Genomic DNA, 22,737 nt, shown 5'->3' on the forward strand with positions numbered 1-22,737 from the left:
GATGTTTCAAAAGCTTCTAGAAATTCAATTTTAAAAAATTTCTCACCCTGTAGTTGGGTACTGTCAGGGTACTCTCAGGGGTTGCAAAGCTTGCCTCCAATTCTCACTTCTCAAATCTTTGTAGTTTTCGAGATATGACGTTTTTTATGATTTTTTCAAAAAATTTTCAGAAACTTAGATTTTAAAAAATTCCAAAATGTTGAAGATCTCAATCCTGTTGATGGATTTTGTGAGGGTACTCTCAGGGGTTTATAATCTTGCCTTTGATTATGGCTGCTGAAATCCTTGTAGTTTTCGAGATATGACGTTTTTTTTGGATTTTTTCAAAATTTTTCAGAAAACTTAGACATAAAAAATTTCACAAATCTTGAAATTTTCATCTGTGTAGTGAGGCTTTGTCAGGGAACTCTCAGGAGTTAAGAATTTCGCCGCCAAATATGACTGCTCAAATCCGTGAAATTTTCGAGTTATGACGTTTTTTACGATTTTCTCAGAAATTTTCTAAAAAACTTAAATGTTAAAAATTCCAAAACTTTGAAGATATCAATCCTGTTATTGGAATCTGTGAGGGTAATCTTAGGGGCATGCGAATCTTGCCTCTGAATGTGGTTGTTTAAATTTTTTTAGTTTTCGAGATATGACGTTTTTTAGGATTTTTTAAGTATAAAAAATGTCGCAGAAATTCTCATCTCTGTAGTGAGGCTCTGTCAGGGTACTCTCAGGAGTTGCGAATTTTGCCTCCCAATAGGACTGCGAATTTTGCTTCCAATTAGGACTGCGAATTTTGCCTCCAAATAGGACTGCTCAAAATGTGGAAGTTTTCCAGATATGACGTTTTTTGTGATTTTTTCAAAAAAATTTTCATGAACATTAAATTTTTTGTTTGAAAATTTGAAATTCCTAACGTGTGGTTGGGGAGCTGTCAGAGTAATCTCAGGGGTTGCCAATTCGGCCTCCAATTAAGAATGCCCAAATCATTTTTGTTGAAGAGATGCGACGACTTTTGTGATTTTTCGGAAATTTTCAGAAAATTCAAATTACAAAATAGTTCAAAGGTTGGGAATATTGCCATAAAAAAAATTGCTCAAATTTTAGTAGTTTTCGAGATGTAAATTTTTTCTGGCTTTCAAAAAAACTTCTTGTAGAAAACTTAAGGTGAAGTTTCTCAAAATTTGAATTTCCCAACGTTGTAGTTGGGTACTGTAAGAGTGCTCTCAGGAGTTGCAAATCTTGCGTCCAAATGCGACTGCTCAATTGCTTTCAGTTTCCCAGATGTGACGTTTCTTAATTCATTATATACTTAAATATAAAAAATGTCACGAGTTTTTATGGTTTTTTCAAAATTTGAATTAAAAAATCGAATGAAAAATTTTACAAAATTTGAAGTTACTCTCATGAGTTGCAAATCTTGAGCCAATATGCGACTGCTCAATTGCTTTCAGTCTCCCGGATGTGAAGTTTCTTAGTTCCTTTTAAATTTTTCAAATAACTTCTATAAAACTTCACAAAATTGTATGGTTCTTCAAAATTTGTATAAAAAACTTGAATAAAAAATTTTGCAAAGTTTTTAATTAAGAATCCTGTAATTGGGTGCTGTCAGAGTACACTCAAAGAATAGTTTTTTCGAGTTGTTGAAAATTCGAAGCACCGGAGGTGCGTTACACGCTAGTTATAAATTAAATTTAAGTTTTTCCCATCTAACATCGAGTTAAAAACGACACAAATACAAAAATACTGTGGTCGGAAGTTTGTGCTGTTTATTTTCTTACTTATACGAACTCTCAAAAATTCTTATTATTTTTAAAGTTCTTTTTGTCGTGATTCAAAGTCGAGAAAAATTTTCGTTAGACGAATTTAGTGAAGAGTCACTATTGATATTGCCAAAAACGGCAAAAAAAATCCTTTTTTCTTCAATATTTTATGGTAAAAATTAAATGTTGTCGGAACCTGTATTAATTGCCCAACAACCGGATTTTTTGTCATTATTTTTGGTAGTATGTATTCAAATGACGATGAAAGTGTTCATTCTGCGGGCAAAGAGGGTAACTCGAAACAGCGTCAAAAGAGCAAAAGGAGATACAAGAGAGACAAAAGTGGTTTTGATACGACTGCCTACAGTGCAAGTAGTGCGAGTTCCAAAAAGGGTGACAAAGGAGGTGTGAGCATGCAGAGGTCTGTGAAGCAGGATGAGAAACCAGATGAAGCTGCCTCCGGTCTTTTTTCTGATGCGACTGTAGCAAGTGGGGATCTACTGAATCTGATGGCCAGAAAGTTGAAGGATGTGTCACAAGACCAGAGAGGTGTCGTGAAGGTACTGGAAAGGAACTCTACACTAAGGAGCGATGGAACAGGTTCTGCAGTTTTGCCATTATCAACAAGCTCAACTGCTCTAAGTTCGATAAGCGCTTCCACGGCTGGAAAGGTCCGAGAGACAGAGAAAAGCATAGAGCTTAAAACATCTGAAAATGTCTTCCGTGGAAGCACTCTGACTGAGAATTGGGAGCGGAAATCGTCTTTTGAAGCTGCCAATCAGAGTAGAGGCTCAGAAGAGAATGTGCGTGTTATACAAATTGAACTGCCTCTCGAATCAAGCACGGAGGAGTCCGGAGAGGCTGCGCGCTCTTCGGAGCAATCAGCAGACGAGAAAACGAAATCTTCAGGTTTCAAATCATCAGGCGAAGGGCCTGTATCGCGAATGGGCGTAGAAACTGAAGGAAGAATCAAACTAGATGGCGTCCCGTCCATTCAACTCCAAGATGAAGCAAACGAAAACGGTTTTGCCACCATATCTGTTCAAAATGGATCCTTGGAACAGCCAGTTGACGGAATAAGCAAAATGTTTGTGAGTAGCCTCTTCTTTGATTCAGACGATGTAAATGAAAATGGCGCTGAGAAAGAAAACTACCAGTTCAATCAGACGGCAGAAATGAGCTTCGTCAAAGTGGAAAAACGTCCTAAAATGTCACTGTCCAGTTGGCTTACATCAAGTAATGACAATGAACATCCAATGATGGGATCTAATGTAGAGTTTTCGCAAGTTAACGAAGTAAACCCGAATGAAGCCTGCTACTTCAATGGGAATGAAGTGGACGAATCAATTGACGAGGCACTGCTGCTCGGAACAGCGCCCAAAAAGGAAAATTTATTTGCCACTCCGTTTTCGATGGCAGCCTCCCCGTCAGAGAGTAAACTGGAACAGGCTCTGTCTCCTACTTTGTACCTGGAGCAGAACCCCCATCTCAATGTTCACCCCTCCGATTTACACATGGACCACAGAAAGCGTCTCAATTTTGACTACAGAATTTACCAGTTTAATCAAGACAATGGCGAAGAGCCTATTAATGTTAGTTTGTCAATTTGTTTTATCTCATTGAAAACTTGCCATTCTTATCTGAGAAAGCAATATAACGGCTATTTTTTCTCTTTTCCTTAGCTCTTCAGAGGTTTCTATCGCCATATGGAATTGCCCAGTTCCTGGACTAAAAACTCCTATCATGCCAGAGTCATCGATTTACTTATCACTAACCGGGCTGTGTACCTTCTTAAATTTGGTAAGTATTTTCAAACGTTTCGATTTTTTTGTTATTGTCAGTTTCGAGAGACAATGGTTTCTCGGATGATATGATATGCAATTGTATCTGTTTTAGACGAGGAGAAAAATCACTGTCTTCATTATTTCTTTCCGCTAGATGAAATATTGCTAATAACTGTGAGTGTAAATTTAGTTTGTTCACAATTATGAAAGATATTATTAAACTGTGAGGAGACGATTTTTTTTCTGTCAACTTTCATGAAGTTTTGGTGTTCATTAAGATTTAAACGACGCGAAGTGGTTTATTTTGTCACCATCCTTTTGCATCGCGGAGAGAAGATGTGACAATATTTTCACCAAGTTTCGTGTCATCATCCAAACTTACGAAGTGTTTTAATCGAAGTGTGCGGTTACTTTAAATGGTTTGAAAAAGTTATCATTTGTAGTTTGTAAACTTATTTTTCCTCTGCGAAATAGCGTTTGCTATCAAATAGCGGTTTGAGCTCGTACAGATAATTAGAATATAATGTCTGTTGGTCCTTTTTCAGTTTTTCGTTTTGCCATCGTAATTGTTTCTCTTGGTTTCTGTCGTCTCTGTCCCGTCTCTTCGGAATTGTTTTAGTTAGTTTTTCATTTGTATACGTATACCGGTTGTGGAGGGTAAGTTGTTTCTCGCGTTATAATTCTGATAGATTTATCGCGTCTTTTTCGAGTATTGTCATTTGCACAATCGATTGGCATTTCGTCCAATCCAAAGGTGGTCCATGCGTTGCGTTCGACCAGGAAGGCCGTATGTATGTATAGTAGGGTTCTGTTCTGTTATGCTAACTGCGCCATTTCATAAGGCTAATTGGTACGCAGGCAGTAAGTAGTTTTAGCATTACTGAAGGACTTCATCCATCGTTGTGAACATTCAAGGTTAGCTATCAATTAGCTTGTGTTATAGTATGAACTATCTGTTTTTCCAGTCTAAGTCGTAAATCTTGTTGCGATGCAATTGTTGCGACAAAATGTGTTCATTTTGATCCATCTATTAAGTACAGCCAATGCTAAGGATATCAACACAAACTATTATATTACAAATAGCACTGTAGCTTCAAGGTGTCATGGTTCTGTAGCGTAGAGGTAGAGAAGGAGACCAGCAACAAAAAAAGAGGGTTTGAACCTGGGCAGGGTCGGATGTTTTTAATGAACTTTTTCGTATACTAGTTAAAATGCGTCCGCTCTATAAATTGAGGCATGTTAGTTGGTAAATTTCCTTTTTTTCAAGTTGACTGGTATTGCTAATGCTTCATAATTGGCTTGCGTCAATTAGCAATTATGTAGACTCATAATTGGCGTGCTTCACTTAAGAAATTATGTAGACTCAAAGTTTTACTCATTTAATTTTTCCCAGTAGCGTTATCGGTCATATTTTTGCTTGTGTATGCGAAGTGCAACTTCGCCTCTGTGTAAATTAGTACAACCTGCTAGATTACGTAAGGACTCTGCATCCGCTTTCTGGTATCTTTTTCAACGGTTCATGTAAGTTTCAATTCCGCTAATGAGTACTATAATACATCAAGACGATATGTTTTTTACTCAAAGTAAGATATTTTATCCACGATGAAAAGGACCAGCATACGAGCTGTTCGGCACATCACAGAGAAGCGCTGTTGTTCTTGTTGTTTTTTGTGCTGACGGGGATGGGTAAACCCCAGTACTCCTCAAAAAATATACGATGGCGGTTGTATCTGTCGTCAGACAGAACCGCTGTTGTGCATCAGCTTCAGAACTGCACACAATTTTTTGATTATTTTTCTGAGCTCGGTAATGTTGCCTCACCTGGAAGCAACGAGCAGGGATCATGGTGTACCTCGAACAACCGACCTTTCGATTGAGAGGCGGAGTCGTAACCATTTCACCACCACTCTTCTTATGAGTATGATACAAGGCATCAATTGTACAGCGAGTATCGGCCTGAAACTGAGAGTTTCATAATTGCTCTTTTTTCTAATTTCTGATTTTTTCACTCTCAACAGCGAAAAACTAAAAAGATTTTTTCCCGAAGATAAATGGTTATCTGCATGGCTATTATCAGCTTACTTGATTTTGCTCTATTTGTTATGCTTCGGAGTTCAAACTCATTGGTACCATGTCGTTTTTCAACTCCGAGGCGAATTGGAGCGTTGTGATATAGGGCAAGCGTATTATAGAAAGATAAAGAAAGAACGGATTTAATTCTTCAGACATACAAATACATTACCAAAAAAATCAAACAAATTTAGCAATTAAATTTTGGTAAACGTACGTATTATCTGAAGAGGATAGACTAAGGGCAAATTAGATGCCCACATATTGTCTACCCAGTATTTTCTGACTGAGACATAGAACGTTAATGTGTAAATAAAGATAGTCATTTAAGCAGCAAGTATTTTTGTAAGTATTTAGAAATTTTCATATTCTTACAAAAAGGGCGTTTTCTCGAAAAACCAGCAATTTCTGAAAGATCATATTTTTGGGGTAGATTCAGAGCCTCAGATGGGTCTCTGGTATCATCAAGACCAAGCAACAATTTTTGAAATGGAAAATCAGATCGACTAAATACGCTATTTATAACTCATTATTACCTAGGATGTAATGTTCTCTAAATTTGAAAACAAAAAGAATTTCATCATTTTCTGTCATTTTGCCTATGTTAATAGGCAGAAGCTTATTTCCGTTAACCATATTAAGCATTTTAAGCAACCTTCAACCCCTATTAGTTAAGGAGTACAACTTAGCTTTATTTTTACAAAAAGGAGGATTATTGGTTAATATACCCGAATTCCTTGTTTTATCAGCGAATGTTTTAAATGAATTCATTCGGGTTTTTTCTATTTAAAGATCTCTGACAAAACTTCAGTAATCATAAACATAAAGCTCATTAACAGGTAAAATTTTATTATCATAGAAACTTTTGGTTATAGTGTCGAATATTCTTTTAAAGAATATTCGGATTATTTTCCGCTGATAAATTAGAACTTGATTCAAAATTGAAAAACTAGTACCACCGTACACAAGCAAGACATATTGTTTTATGGGCTTTGTGTTAGCGTTATAGTGTTTTTGTAAAAATAATCTCGGAACATAATGCCCCTTTTTTGAAACAACACCGCGATGCGTCCCTAATTTCGTTTTTAATTTTTGGATAGGATGAATAAATGTAACCTTATAAACAAGTATTACGCCTAAGTACTTACACGAAGGCATGGGACTATAAACAATATCATCAATACAATTATGAAATTTAGAAGCATTTCTGCTTTTTCAAAACTGATTAATGTTGTTTTGTCTGAATTAATGGTTAATTTATTTGATTTCATCCACGCCGAAATTTTTGTTAGATCATGCTGGAAGAATTCAAAACCTGCGCTCTCGCATGCTACATTCGTATCATCCGCAAACAGAAAAACGCGTGAACTCGATGCAGCGTGATGCATATCTCTTATTTTAACTAAAAATAGAAGAGGACCTTAGCCAGAACCATGCGGAATGCCCGTAACCAATCCGACGAGCAGCTGTTGGCATGAACTTTTTGAAATCTTTGATAAATATCTATTAAACCAAGAAAAACAGTTACCTCGGACACCTTAATTTTTCAGTTTATTCAACAGAATTTTGATATCAAGAGTATCAAATGCTTTTCTCAAAACAAAGAAACTGCTTTTGATATTTTGTCTTTACCCATTCATTGTCGTTAGTCGCTAAGGCATCGATAAATGCAAATTTTTTCCGAAAAGCAAATTGATGCTCATAATTGATTTTGAATTTCTCAAGGTATTTGTACAACCTAGAGTGCATGATTTTTTCAATTATTTTGTCACAGCTACTCAAAAGATCTATGGGACGATAGTTGTTAAGATCTTACTTACTATCAGATTTATATACTGGCAAAGTTTTAGCATATTTAAGCGCCTTAGGAAATATACCTCGCTAAGCGATAGGTTGATTAGATATGTTACATTTGGAGCAAGGTCAAAACAGCTCTTAATCAGTAACATATTACTTATTTCATCAATGCCGCAAGAATAATTTGGTTTGAGACTATTTATGGCATTTAAGGTCTCAGTGAATAAGCAATTGAAAAGGTGCATTCATTGACCAACACTTGTAGTTTGAACGATAGCATCGGCCCCTTCCATTTTGCTAGCAAGTTTTGATCCGATTGAAGCGAAGTGTTCCTTGAAAGCAGTCGATAACATTTGGATCAGAAATACTACTTTTTAGCAGAATTTTTAACACTGCCTTTCTGGTTACCTGTTATTTCATTTAAAAACTTAGTAGCATGGTAATTTTGCGAATTGAAATTGAGACGGTAATGTCTGAGCCGAAAATAACTTTTATGTAAACTGTGAAGTTTGAGCCAAACACAAAACGCCAGTTTCAAACTTTTTTCATTTTCAAACTTTAAAAAACGCCAGTTTCAATTTGTTTATGAAAACAATTTTTTCATGAACTTTTTACAATACAACTTACCTGAATTTTTTTCTTTCCTTAAACGACACAAACTAAGCTGACTAATCTGATACAACATTAGCCAAAACTAGTCGGAGATTTTTGAGATTTTAATGCGGAAATGGCGCGAGAGAACATGAAAGACTTCTAGTGTCGAAAGTAGAATTTAATTTTCAGATTTCCCAACAGAATAAACAAATTAAACCATTGATCCAGTTTTTTCAGTTTGGGTTGATTTTATCAAAAACTTATCAATCATTAATTGTTATTGAAATTCAAGAGGGCTTTTAGTTAGTTTTTTTTTCTTTCAAAAGTAAGTCAGAATTTTGTTTCTGTATGCTTGCGTTCAACGACTCTTTTCAAACTCTGTTCGATATGTTTAATAAAATTGTTGCTTCCGCTTACAACATCTTTAGTGAGCTTTTTTGTCTCATTTTTATCGTTTGGCAATTATTTCAGACATATCCATTTGACCAAGGTCTTAAAATATTCTCTCGTCGATCACATGAGGTGGACTGGACTCGACTCAATGCAAATGAGAGCAAGAGAAATGCTGAGTTCTGGTTTGAAACAGGCGACCCACAGTTAACTCAGTGAGTACAAACTCATATTGATACAAGGCTGTTTGTGTCAGGATTAAACTCTGAATGTTCCGACTGCCCCTTCTTAACGTCTATAAAACTTTAATTTAAACCACCCCGCCCCCCAACCGCACACTCGCGCGCTAAGTACAAAGTGATGCTTTTAGCTTGTAGTGACCTATAATGAAGACAGGTGAGCCTGCCTCAATTCAGTTTTGAACGATTTCTGAGCGGGATTTAATTGTCGAAGGTTGCGTGTTCATAGCACAAAAAGCACGCGTTAATTGTCCCAAAAAATGTTCACAGGTGAAACATCGCTTTAAATTTGAGCTCAGAACGTCAATTCAGTTGATATAATAATTCTGTTCAAAAGTGGCAGGTGAAAGAGTCAAAACTGGTCTTCAGAAAAAAATCGCCCCGCATTATTATTGCGTCTCTTTCATCGAAAGTCGGAACCCGCTTGGAGCTTATCAAAGTAAAAGTAACAAGGTTTGTGTGCACTTTTTCCTACGCCAAACCAGGCGCCATTTGGAACAGCCCCATGCAGCCGAGTGAGATATCGTTTTATCACCCTTTGAAATATAGCTGCTTCTTGCTTCTATTGCTCTGAGAACTGTTGCTTCTATTGATTATTTTAAGCCTCTACCTGAAATGTATTTTGTAGTAAGAGGGCTTCCAAATTTGTTTCCAATGCTTGGAAACTGCTTAGACTGACGGACTGGTGTCAAATGTCAGTCTACGAGTTCCCAATCTTATGTTGGCGCTATTACAAATGAATGAATCCGGTCGTTTGAATGTTTGTTCAGCGTTTGCCGATTATCTCACTTTCTTGGACAATTTAGGATAATAGCTGACAAGTTGAGCCAAGCTATCACTCAGTTTGCTGAGACACGTGATATCAGAAGCGCTGAAAGTTCACGGCAGCCAACTTCTTTTCATTTTGGAGGCGAGCCGATCATTGAACTGGCCCAGCTGAAGAACTTTATGGCTTTCACTTTCAACTATGAGCAGAAAACAACCAAAGAAGAGGTGAAGCTGTTCTCTCTGGTTTTCATGGGAGAAAGTCCGCCTCTGGAAACTAATGAAGAGGATGAGAGCGAAGCCAGCAAACTAGGCTTCTACAGTCTCTCAGAGTCTCAGCGGTCTTCCCATTCCACTGGGGGAGAAGGGCGCTCGGAAACCGTTACTTCATCCGTCTCCTGCATATCAGACGACACCTCTGCCCGCTTGAGTCGCCCGAGTGCTGTGGCCATTGACGGTATTCTCTTTCTGAAGGAGGAGGCCTCCGCCGTCAGTGCAATGGGGGGCATCATCAGCAAGCGGAGTGGTCTCTTGCCCAGTAAAAACAACGTCTTCTGGAAAGACTACCAGTTCACCATCAAGTATTTTATGAGATATGCGAAATTATAAAATTGAATTTTATGCGTAATGAGCGCTGTTATTTCTTTTTCAGAAATGGTAATCTTTACAAGGCCGAATACTCTAACGGAGGAAAAGTCTCGCAGCCAGAATTCATGCTCTCGTGAGAAAATTTTGATACAATCTAAAACGGTTATAATTATTCAGTGGAAAATCTGGAATATGATACTTTTTGAGTGCGCATGTTTTATAATTGTTTTGATTTTGTTTTCAGGTGTCAATGAAGACGCTTATGTAGGTCGTCGTGAATATTTTTTCCGGGAAAAGTCAATAGTTGTTCTCACTTAAATTTGATTTTTTCAAGTTCAACTCAAATTCATGTGCTTAAAGAAAGGCACAAGTCGACAATATCTTTTCGGCGTTCTTAGCAGAATAAAAGATGCCGATTCGTCCAGTTTTTTTCCAACCGAGTTAGTTTAACTTAAAATGCCTCAATCATAATTCAAACTTATTAATTGCATTACTTCAAACTTATTTTCATCATTAATTAACAGTCAATGAACGTAGTGAAGGCTTTTATAAAAGGTATTGATTATGTTTTTTTTTCGAAGTTTGTTCTTGCAACAACAATAATAAAGACTCGATTTCAGAAATTTTCTAACTCAATGTATCTCGAAAGTTTTTGATATGCATAATTTATACATAAAATGGCTTTATGCTTTCCAGTTTATTCCATGCAAAATTAGTGTGGATGCCTCCACTTTGTTATATTGCAAACTATTATTTGCAAAATTGGGTCTATCTGTATTTGGTGCCACTTTTGCTGCATAGCTTGGCAATTTGTTAGCGTATGTAGCTGCTTTATTTTTGACTAGTGTTTGGCGCTTGATAAGCGTTCGTGGCCTAGAGGATAGGGCGTGAGACTCCAATTTGCGAGGTCACAGGTTCAAGCCCATACGCAGCAAAGTTTTTTTAATTAGAGGTTTCTTTCTATCTTTTATTTCACTTTATAAAGCTCCTTTTTTCGTGTTCTTGCTAGTGTTTGCGAAGCGCAGCTTTGCCTCTGTAAAATGAAGGCAACTTCTAATATCGAACGGCAAAAGGTCACGAAAAACGTGATCTACTTCTGGCTTCGAACCTGAATTTAACTTTCCAGATTTCCCTGCGGAATAAAAATTTCACATATTAATCTAGTTTTCTCACATAGGTTTAACTTTATCATAAAAAGTGTCAATTAAAAATTGTTCTTGAAATTCAAAGAGCTTGAAAGAATTTTTTCTTTGCTAGCTGTATGTTGGCTATAATTGAATTGAAAAACTTAGAAAAAAATCTTATAGTAAAATTAATACATGCTAGCAGTTATGAATATTTAAATCAAATTCCAGATTGAGGTAATTTTCAATCGACGAACTAGCTTCAATTTTTAGCCTGTCGGATTGCCTCGCCTGTAAATTGTACAAAGACAGCGAGAAGTTGAACACCTTTCTTCTGACAACATCTAAAAGTGCTATTGGTTTTTCGAGGATCCTTGCTGCTAGAGTCAAAGCGGCGCCCATTCTGACTTACTGCTTTGCGGCACGCAATGAAAGGGACGCCTCAGAATGGATACATACTATCCGAAAATTCATTCCCGTTAGTTTTTTTTTTATCACGTGTAGTCTTGTTGATTATTGAGCGCCCTCGATAATTTTTCTTCTCAAATAATTAAACTAAGGAATCTATGTTGATAAAAGCAGGTAAAACTATCAAAATTATCTGATTTGAATTACCTGAACTTGACTCATTGGCATTAGAGGTGTGCGATGCATTGAATATACCGATGAAATGAGTTAAAAATGCAATGAATCCGGATATAACTACTGTTATACCATGCCGTTAACCTCGTTACCAGTGCGTGACAAGGTTTGTCACCAATGAATGTCAGGGTGCTTCTTTTTCTCCGAAAACTCCAAAAAAATTCCCGAAAAACGAGATTTTTTTAGTGTTATCAATGAAAAAGAAGCATCCTGATTTTCGTTCATTTGATTTGTTTAAATGTCAATTAATGACGTGAAGACACTGATATAGGTCGTTATGATTTTTTTCAGGAAATTCTCAAAAATTGATCTCTCCAAATTTGTGGAACCTGATCTAAACTATATTTTATGATTGGATAAATTAAATGTTTTACCAATGTAAAGTATTTAATATTAACCAATCATGATCCATCTAACTAACAACCCACTTATTTGTAAGTGCTGAAGTTACTTGTAATTTCAGCACCAGAGAGATTTGAATTTAACTTAGAAATTAGTTGGACTCTCCCGAGCACTTCAGCAGCCGCAATAAACCAGTATACCCTAGATCTATTGAGCCTAGCAGAGACTAGTTAAACAACCTGAGACTAGATAGTATAAGAGTAAGATTAGGATCGGTATTAGACTAAGAAGTTGCACGAATCTATCCGGCCGAAAATAAGATAGCGTGACGAGCAGACGGTGTACCCTATCCGAAATTACTCTATGAGTTACACTTCGGTTCTAACTCATCTGGTGCGACCATAAGTCTCGAACAAGACCTTACTAGATTAGAATTAACCAAAAATAGATTAGAAATTAGACAAAAACATTTACAAAATGTTATACGACAATAATTTAATTGAAATGTCTCTCCGACTCAATAGATCAGAGCCAATATTCCGAACCATAATAGAACTACCCGGAATTGGAAGAAGACCTCGAACCAAAGACGACATACGACAAAGTAGAAACTTGCCGTATAGTTATATGATAGTTCGGCAAAAGCCAGAACAAACTTTTATATTTCGAATACTACTTGCAATGAATTTAGATTTCCATTTGCAAACATAAAACCTTGAAGTTACTCTTCAAAATCATTTAAGGCGCTAAACAAAATTAATATTATACAATAACGATTGATAAAAAGATCTAAGATCGTTTTCCTAAAACTCTGCAGTAATATACAAAACATGTTTGAAAAATATTTATTGGAAAATAAAAATAAAAATTAGTAGCATGACAATAAATGGTTAGTAATCATAAATCATCCTGTTGTTCCAGCTTCATCATCTAAAACATAACAGCAATCATCAACTCACTAATATCATCAAAACACTAAATCTTTCCTTTACACACATTTAAAACTTTATTAAAACTTAAATTCACTTAATTTTAAAACCAGATCATCAAGGCTTATCCTTGGATCTTAAATCATTTTCTACTTAATTAAATTTTAAATTTGATCATCAAGGCTTATCCTTGGATCAAACAGAACAACTTTGTTCTCCCCCACCCACTTAATTAGTGTCTAACGACCTCAAACGTCGATTCACTACCCAACCCTTTCTAAAGACCCAAGACTAATAGAAATTTTTAAACAAAACTAATCATTCAAATTAGGATAAACAGTGAAGAACTTCGGTTATTCATCCTTCACTTGACCCCCCCCTCTTACCAGACCCAGGATAAATCTTAGACTTAGTAAGTTTAAAATAGTATCTAACGAACTACTCGCGTTCTAATTATACCTGAACCTTGTGGATCGATTTACTATTCTCCAACCCTTGAACACAATCACTACCCCTAAGTAAGATTAAGTAAGTTAACACCTTAACTTATACTAGTCACGAGAAAGTAAAAATCATTCTTCGGAATCGATATACTTTTCTCTCCAACCCTGAACAAATAGACCCAGGTTAAGCTAACCAAAAAATCGTAAGAACTAACAGTTTAGGAAAATAGAAATCATTTAACAACCTTTTGCATCCGTCATCCTAAACCTTATGTCATTTAAAAACCTAGGAAATAAACAAACAATCATTTTACACAATTGTGAAATAGATAACAAAAAATACGACCTTGTAATCACACCTCATACACAAACAGTTGGATACATTCGAACAAAACGACAAACACTAAAAAGAAAAATAATAACTAAACAAAGACAAATAACACGAAAAAGATTTTCAAAAAACCGAAACGCATTTTCAGAATCAGAAACCAACAGTTTAGACGAACTTTACAAACTAAAAGAATCAATAGATAAAACTTACCCACTTCACGATCAATTATATTTTTCTGACTCAGAAACAACTTCAAATTCATCACAAAGAGGAAAAAGAAGAATAAAAAAGCAGTACAAACACAAACCAGTACATCTATACAATTGGAATCAACCAATTCGACACATTAATAATTACATATTAACAGTCATCGAACGAAAAAATGAGCTCAACGCACACTCCAGGTGACGAAACTCCAGATGATGATGAAATCTTTCCTTTTATAGTAGACGCAGATACTGATAGAGGACAACACATATTTTGTCAAAATTTACTCGTAAATTTATTTGAACCCGGAATCAGTCCATGTAAAACAGAGTTCCCCGATGTAAAAATCAAAAGACAAATCATAGATCACTACTTAAAAGATATATGCAACATAACACAACAGTATGGAATCTACTCTATAGAATTCACCTCACCAAACCATAATAATAGAACATATACTATACAAACAGACGATCTTGATTTAGAATTTTCAAAAGTTTTTTCAGAATATATAAAAAGCATCCAATACCAAAACTCACAAAGAGCAAACTCCATTTTCACCAATGAAGTTTTCGCAATAATATATAGTTATATTTCGATATTAGAAAACGAAATCCCATTAACAAATGTCTCACCGACAGAAACATCTAAACATTTAAGAGTACGACATGAAATCACACTACTCTCTAGTTATTTAAACATCATTAAAGAAAATTTCACGAAAGACGACGTTTCACAACATACCAAACACGATTTACAAAAAATTTTGGCATGGTTCATAATAGATTATTTCACACACAATATTGATTTAATTGCACAAGCAAGAAAAAATTTTAGACCCCAAAATTCGAACGATGATACCGCTATCACAGAACAATCAGATTATGTTTGGGACCCCGAATGGTCTCATCCCGCATTTATAAGCTTTCCACAATCAATCTCAAGTCAAGCAATAGGTACAATATCTTACATAAGAGATTACGTAAGAGTAATACCATTAACAATTGATGCAACACCATTAAACTATAATACATTTTTACCCGATACACAAAATAATAGTTTAAACTCTACAGTCATACACAACGAAAACCTCAATGGAACTAGGAATCTTACTCAACAAGATATCCAGACACCATCACACTTCATAAATGAAGAAATTGTACACACAACAACTACACAACAAAGTATTTCACCAATACGCCCAAATTTAACAACACCAAGAAATACAAATCCTTCACAAACACAGGTAACCTTACAATCAACCGTTAAACCTTCGGTTGCTCCAAAATATTCCCATATGGATTACCAAACATACAGACCCATGACAATACCATCAAAAACACGCAAAACATTCACTAAAAACAACTTTGCAGACCATAATTATAATTATACACATCCGTCAAAAACAAATTATCAACCACAAAGGAATTTTAATCAATATACAAAATCTCGAAATTGGGATAACCCAATGACCCAACCTAATTCAATAAATTTCCAAACAAATCCTCCACAGGATCGCAGTGAAAATTACCCATTTTTTCAACAGAATAAAAATAAAAAACAAACATCTTATCAAATGGATTATTTATCCTCAGATGACGATTTCTTACAACCAGATATATTTGCACCAAATACTCAAGAATATCGTAGACAAGGAATACAGAGAACACGTACAAATCATAGAAATTTTTCTCCACAACCAATAGATGCACAAAATCAACAACCAATTCAACAACAAAATCTAATTAATACACAATCTTTTCAACCAATTCAACAACAAAATCCAATGACTGCACACTCGTATCAAGCATCACAAATGCAAAATGAAATACCACTCCCATATTATCTCCAACAACATGAAATAACAAGAAACCAACTTTCAAATTTTTCTCAAATGCCAAATGCAGCAGAATCATTACAAATGACAATGAATCCATACCTTATGGGTGGATCATCAATAACATCAAACAAACCTTTAATGGTTTTCACAGGAACAGACCCTGAATATTCTGTAGAAGATTATTTAAATGCAGTAACAGCAAACCTGATTTTAAATATTGGACCTGAACCAATTAATACGCCACTACATCAAAATTGGATACATCGACGCACAGCGTTAATACAAACAACCTTAGATGGCGCAGCCCAAAAATGGTTTTCAGTACTACCTCTAGAAATAAAATCAAACTGGAAAAGATTTACACAAGAATTTTCAAAAATGTTTGACTCCGAAAGAAACAAACAACAACAAAGAGTTTTATGTAATGAAATTCGCAGATTACCAAACGAAACCATCAAGCAAATAGCAGTACGAATCGAAACACTAGTTCGAAAAGCATACTCACTAAATACACATGACTATAAAAACACAAAGATGACAGAAATCTTAATGATGACCTTAACACCACAATTAAGGAAAATAGCAATAAAAAAGAGAGCATCCCATCCTTCTTCAATTCGAGAACCCGATTTAGATTTTCGAAAACTAGTAGACAAATTAGAACAAGCAGAAATCACGATGAAACTAGAAGAAACGGAAAATCTGAAATTACAATACGTTAACAAAATTGAAACGACTCCCACTAATATTAATAATATACAGGAATCAGAAACAGACCTCGTTGAAAAAATCACTGAAATACTCAATATTTACGAAAAGAACCCGAACTTTAAAGGCAAACCATCTTTCAAAAAATGGTGTAATTATTGCCGCCGATACGGACATAGTATTTCCGAATGTAGACAAAAACAGCAAGATAGTCAAAATAAACCTCAAAAATACAAAGAACCAAATAAATCATTCTATCAATATATGAAAAAAGATCAAAATCTACCAAACAAAAATGTATACAGCAACAACAGTTCAGGAAAACCACTTCCGAACAATACAAGTTATACAAGAAATCAATCCCCATATAACTCAAGTTATAGAGGAAGATCACCAGAACGAAGAAACACGAATAATTCATCACAAAATCACTACAATAGACCAAATAGTCGAAATAACTACTCCAGATCAAATTCAAATACACAACGATTTGTTTCTAGATCTAATTCCCAATCAAGAAATAACTACTATCCAAACAACCAATCACGAAATTCATCATACAATAGGAATAGAAACTACTCCTATAATAGAAATAGAAGTTATTCAAACAACCGAAACCAGAATTACCCGAACAATCGATCAAGGAATAACTCATATAATAGATCGAACTATAACAGACCAAACAATAATTACCAAAACAGATCGCGAAATAATTCACAAAATCGACACCCAAGTTATAATAATCGTTATAGAAATTATTCCCAATCACCACACCGGAATAATAATAACTATAATAATTCTAATAATCGCCACAGAAGTAGTACACCTAAACATCAAAGACATATTAATCAAGTACAATCTAATCCAGAAACAACATCAGACCCTCCAGGTATTGATGACACAGTAACTGATACGTTACAACTCAATCAAATAAACTGTACATCATCAGATTCAGAAAGTGATACTGAAAACACTCTTGCTATCAATATGATAAAAGTCGAAAATGACTATGAATCTGTCATATATGAACAACCCTTTCCATCACATATATATGAAAATCAATCAGAATTTCTTCAAAATTATTACACTACACCCATAAATTCCACACCAACAACGCAAGAAACAAATGCAAAAAATACTACAGAACAACCCAATCGAAATGTCAAAACAAAATGCTTGAATACAAACCACATCTACCAAAATATACAAAAAGAACAACCCAAAGAAAAAATTTGGACAATACCATTTCTCTTAGAAAGCCCAAGAAATAAAGAATTTCAACCACCAGACCTTGAAATAGATTTTTTAATTGATTCAGGAGCAGAATCAAACATAATAAACATCCCCACATGGAATGAAATAAAATCCTTACACCCAAAGCTAACACCTCTTGAAACCTCCAGCAAACTAGCAACAGCACAAGGATCAACATTGATAAACTACGGAAAAATCCAATTATTTCTCCTCCCTACCAGAACAATGGAGCAAAGTAAAATTCTAAACAAGCCATTTAAACAAATATTCCATATCACTGATATTAAATATAATATCATTGGAATACCATTTATTTCGAAGTATATACCAACAATTAACATCCTAAATAGTAAAATATTAATCAAAGATAAATATACAAAAACAAAAGAAACATCCCTAACATTTTTTCAAAGATTAAACAAACAACCACCATTCTTTTCAAAATTTTATCCAATATATAACCAACAAAGAAAACACCTGAAACCACTATCAGGAAACATATATAATTTTTCAATCAAACAAGTTCACCAATATGATAAAGAACAAAACAAACAAAAATTTTATATGTCAGATTTTGAATTCAAACCTATTCATAAATTTTTCAAAATCACAATCTCTTCAATAAAATATTTGAAAAATTCGAATTCAGATATTATTTCCTTACATGTTTATAACAACACACCTTACCAAGTAACATTACCTTTAGGACTTTTAGGATATTGTGAAACCAACGCTACAATATCACCAATACACGAAAAAGCCTATCGCGTAAATAACATACTCCAATTACTAGATATTTGCCAATCTACAATTCTTAATGAAGAATTATCTATAAATAATATAATAAGTAACGAAAACAGAAATACGGATTATTTCACAAAAACTCCATATTTCAAACCTACATTCAACATCAGTAACTACACAGAGGACCAACAAAAATTTTTAACAATGTTTAATTTCCAACATTCACAAATAACACAAGACGAATTCGAAAAGTTAGCCAAACAGCTAATTAAATATTCATCAGTCTATGCAACATCAAAATTTGATGTTGGAAAAATCAGTTCATCACTACATCTCCCATTAAAACCAGACGCAGTTTTCAAAAAACAGAGAGCAAGTAAAGTACCAATTCACTTACATGATAAAGTAAACAGATTACTCGATATTTTAGAACAGTACAATATTATATCACCAGTTAATAAAGAAGAACAACCAAAAGGCAACACATTCATCAACCCCGTTATCATTCTAGCTAAAGGAGAATCATTAAAAATCGTTCTCGATGCTAGATACCTCAATTCACTCATAGATGAATCAAAATGTAATTGGCCCATTGAACCAATACAAGTTATTTTAACAAAAATAAACGGCAAATACTTTACAACCGCCGATATGAATAGTGCATACAATCAAATGCCACTAGATGAACAATCACGACGTTTAACACAATTTGTTATCGGAAACCAACAATATGAATTTAACCGCTTATTCTATGGAATATCCATAGGACCAGCAGCATTTTCAGCTTTTATGAGCAAAATTTTTAGACCACTAATACTCAAGAAAAACGCAATCACCTATCTAGACGATGTTTTTATGCAATCACAAACAAAAGACGAAATGTTCAATGTTTTAGAAAAATACCACCAAATACTTCAGAACGAAAATCTGAAGGCCGCCCCCGATAAATCACACTTCTTTTTGACAAGAGTTAAATTCTTAGGACATAACATAGAAAGAAAAACAATAACTCCACTGAAATCACGCATTGACGCTATTCAAAAACTTCAACCACCAACAAATAAAAAGAAAATCCAAGAATTCCTTGGAATGTTAAACTTTTTAAGTAAATATGTTTATAAAATGCAATTATATCTACGACCATTTTACAATATCCTTAGACAACAAAATAATTTTGAATGGAATACAGAACATCAAGCACGATTCGAAGAAATAAAGAAACTTTTAACCGAACAAATTTCAAATACAATCCCAGACCCTGATCAACCATTTTATGCAATGTGCGATGCTTCGAACTTTGGCATCGGCGCAGCACTATTACAATCACATAATGGTACAAATAAAATGAACCTGATATCAGCAAATTCCCGATTATTCACTCAAGCAGAGCTACGACTCTCAACTCTAATGAGAGAATGTACAGCCATAATATATACACTGACAGAATATGAATTTCTGATACTTGGATCAAAACATCCAACAGTTTTATTCACAGACCACAAACCAATCATTTTTCTTTTCACACAGAAATCTAACCCAAACCACCGAGTTTACAGATTTCAACTAATTCTAATGAAGTTTCCAAACTTACATATAGTTTGGACTGCAGGAAAAAATCTTGCATTACCAGACACCTTAAGTCGAAATACACCACCTGAATTACTTACACGAAAAACAACAGTTGAAATACCCAAAAACATAAAATTCTACCTTGCAGAAAACGAAACATCACCTCGATTAGAATGCAAATATGCAGTTAAAACTGATATTGAACAATCACAAATAAATAATTTACAACATTTCCCACTTTATTTAGATTGTCAAAATAATCATTATGAAGTTGATTTACTTGGAACATCAACCTTCAAACCAATCCCATATTCTCAATGGATAAAAAGTAACACCCAACAAAAACGAACAAAACAACACCCGCCTAAAAAAGACCATTTTCCACTAATTGAAAAAGAAGATTTAACTGATAAAATAAATTTATCAGGACCACAAACAAATGATTCAAAATACACAATAAATCAAGTTTTTGACCTTCACGACCCACTTGATACAATACCCTTATCTAAATTAGAAATCGAAAACATTTTTCTCCCCCCAACAGATACGATTACAATTTCAACACTGAAACAATATCAAAATCTTGACCCGATAATTAGACAACTGAAATCATGGCACAAATATAAAACTAAACCTATCAAAGCAGATTCAACCATTCTAGGAAACAAAACACTCCTCCGATATTTTCGAAAATTCAATAATACAACAATTAACGAAAATACAGACCTTTTAGAGTATAACCTGAATGAATCTACAGTTCCATGTCTCCCTTTAAGTATGATTCTTATAGCTTTTAATATTTCACATACACAAAATATTAAAGGACACTCTGGATCAGAAAAAACATATTCAAATTTTATGCAAAATTTTTACTTTCCAAATGCACCAATTTGGATAAAAGTACTATGCAATGATTGTATAGTATGTCAACTAAATAAACCTTACCCAAATCAAAAACAAATAGCACAAAAACAAGATTTTAAAGGACAAAGTTTGTACTTCAATCATCGTATCTCATTTGATACTAAAGGACCAATTTCACCCTCATCCGAAGGAAACTCCTACATTATGGTAATTGTTGACGCATTTACACATTATGTAGCACTTAACCCAGTACCACATTGTAACGCTTATTATGCTTACACAACACTCTATGAACACTGGATAGCAAAATTCGGACTACCAGAAATTTTAGTTACAGACAACGGTACAGAATTCATAAATAATGAAATTATAACACTATGTCATTTATACAACATTAAACACAAACCACGTACATCTCATGCACCTTGGACAAACGGCTTAGTCGAAGGTATGAACCGTTCACTACAAGAATATCTTAGATGTATCATCAACGGAAATGATACAAAATATACCGAATGGTCAGCAGATGTAAAATTATTTCCCTTAGCGTATAATTCACAAATTACGACAACTTTAGGAATGTCACCATACGAAATGGTTTTCAACCAAAAGCCACGCAAACCAATAATGTTTACAGCAAATTCCCATAAAAACGCACAAGGTTATTGTCAACCAAATAAAGACTCAATTTGTTATAACCTCTCATTACATACGCACGATGAAGATCATTTTCATCACCCACAAATTCTTAAATTAGCCTCCGGTACACACACCGAATGGATTTTAAATAGAGATAAGAAACACAATGAAATTTATCAAAAAATAACGAAAAAGTTATTACAAAGACAAAACATCAATGAACAAATCAATTCACGTTTTACACCAGCCTCCGATTTAAAAATTGGAACATTTGTTTTAATACCTAATTTTAATACTCAAAAAGGAATTTCTAAAAAATTACAACCCCTCCGAAAAGGACCCTACCAAATAATTGCAAAACCCACTGATGTCACATATAAAATTACCGACTCAAACAAAAAAGAAATCGTTCAGCACCGAAACAACCTATTACCTTATTACCCAAAAGAATACGCACTCCGCGAATTAACTCAATTATATTCTTTCACAGGATTAAAAATCATTCAAAACGAACCACATCTGAAAAACACAGAACAAAATGATAACCCCACCGAAAATCAAAACACAAAACCAACCGCCACCAAAAACAATACACAAAACCATAAAGAATCTCCAAAACCAAGAAAAAATAGAAAAATGACAGAACAAATAATACCCCAAGAAGAAATAGACAAATCAGAACATAGAAAAACAACAAGACTCCGAAATCAACCACGTAAAAACTACAAAATGTTCATCCCCCAATCTAAAATATTAAAAAAAGTAGAATTTAAAAAGTAATTTTGAGATTTTATACTTCACAATCTTGAAACCTCCGTAACATTTTTCATTTCAATTTTTCAAAATAACATGCTCACAAGTACGCAATAATTCTAGTTCACAATAGACCAATAGGATTCATCCAATCCGCCACTTTCTCTAACTCAAACTAAGATCAATTAGACGAATAATCTAGAACTCCAGGCACATCTCTAACTATAACTTTACAACCTCCAGGTCAAAAATAAGCAAACCACTCCAACTTGACAGCTAAAATAAATATCACCATAATACCGTACCCCTCCCTTATCTAATAACCCAAAGATCAACAATATTTCCCCAACTCAGACCACGAATACCCCCA

General features: G+C 34.5%; 1 protein-coding gene across 1 annotated transcript in view; it reads left to right on the forward strand.

The window, feature by feature from the left end:
• Positions 1 to 22,737, forward strand: part of LOC134838851 (uncharacterized) — a 224,900-nt gene that overhangs the window by 191,966 nt on the left and 10,197 nt on the right. The window contains exons 7-13 of the mRNA XM_063854138.1: positions 1,996 to 3,343; positions 3,434 to 3,551; positions 3,648 to 3,709; positions 8,468 to 8,601; positions 9,432 to 9,971; positions 10,043 to 10,111; positions 11,376 to 11,580. Coding sequence (XP_063710208.1) covers positions 1,996 to 3,343; positions 3,434 to 3,551; positions 3,648 to 3,709; positions 8,468 to 8,601; positions 9,432 to 9,971; positions 10,043 to 10,111; positions 11,376 to 11,580 — 2,476 coding nt within the window. The remainder of the gene's footprint in view (positions 1 to 1,995; positions 3,344 to 3,433; positions 3,552 to 3,647; positions 3,710 to 8,467; positions 8,602 to 9,431; positions 9,972 to 10,042; positions 10,112 to 11,375; positions 11,581 to 22,737) is intronic.

The sequence above is a fragment of the Symsagittifera roscoffensis genome, chromosome 2 (genome assembly GCF_963678635.1).
Source record: "Symsagittifera roscoffensis chromosome 2, txSymRosc1.1, whole genome shotgun sequence".
NCBI lineage: Eukaryota > Metazoa > Xenacoelomorpha > Acoela > Convolutidae > Symsagittifera > Symsagittifera roscoffensis.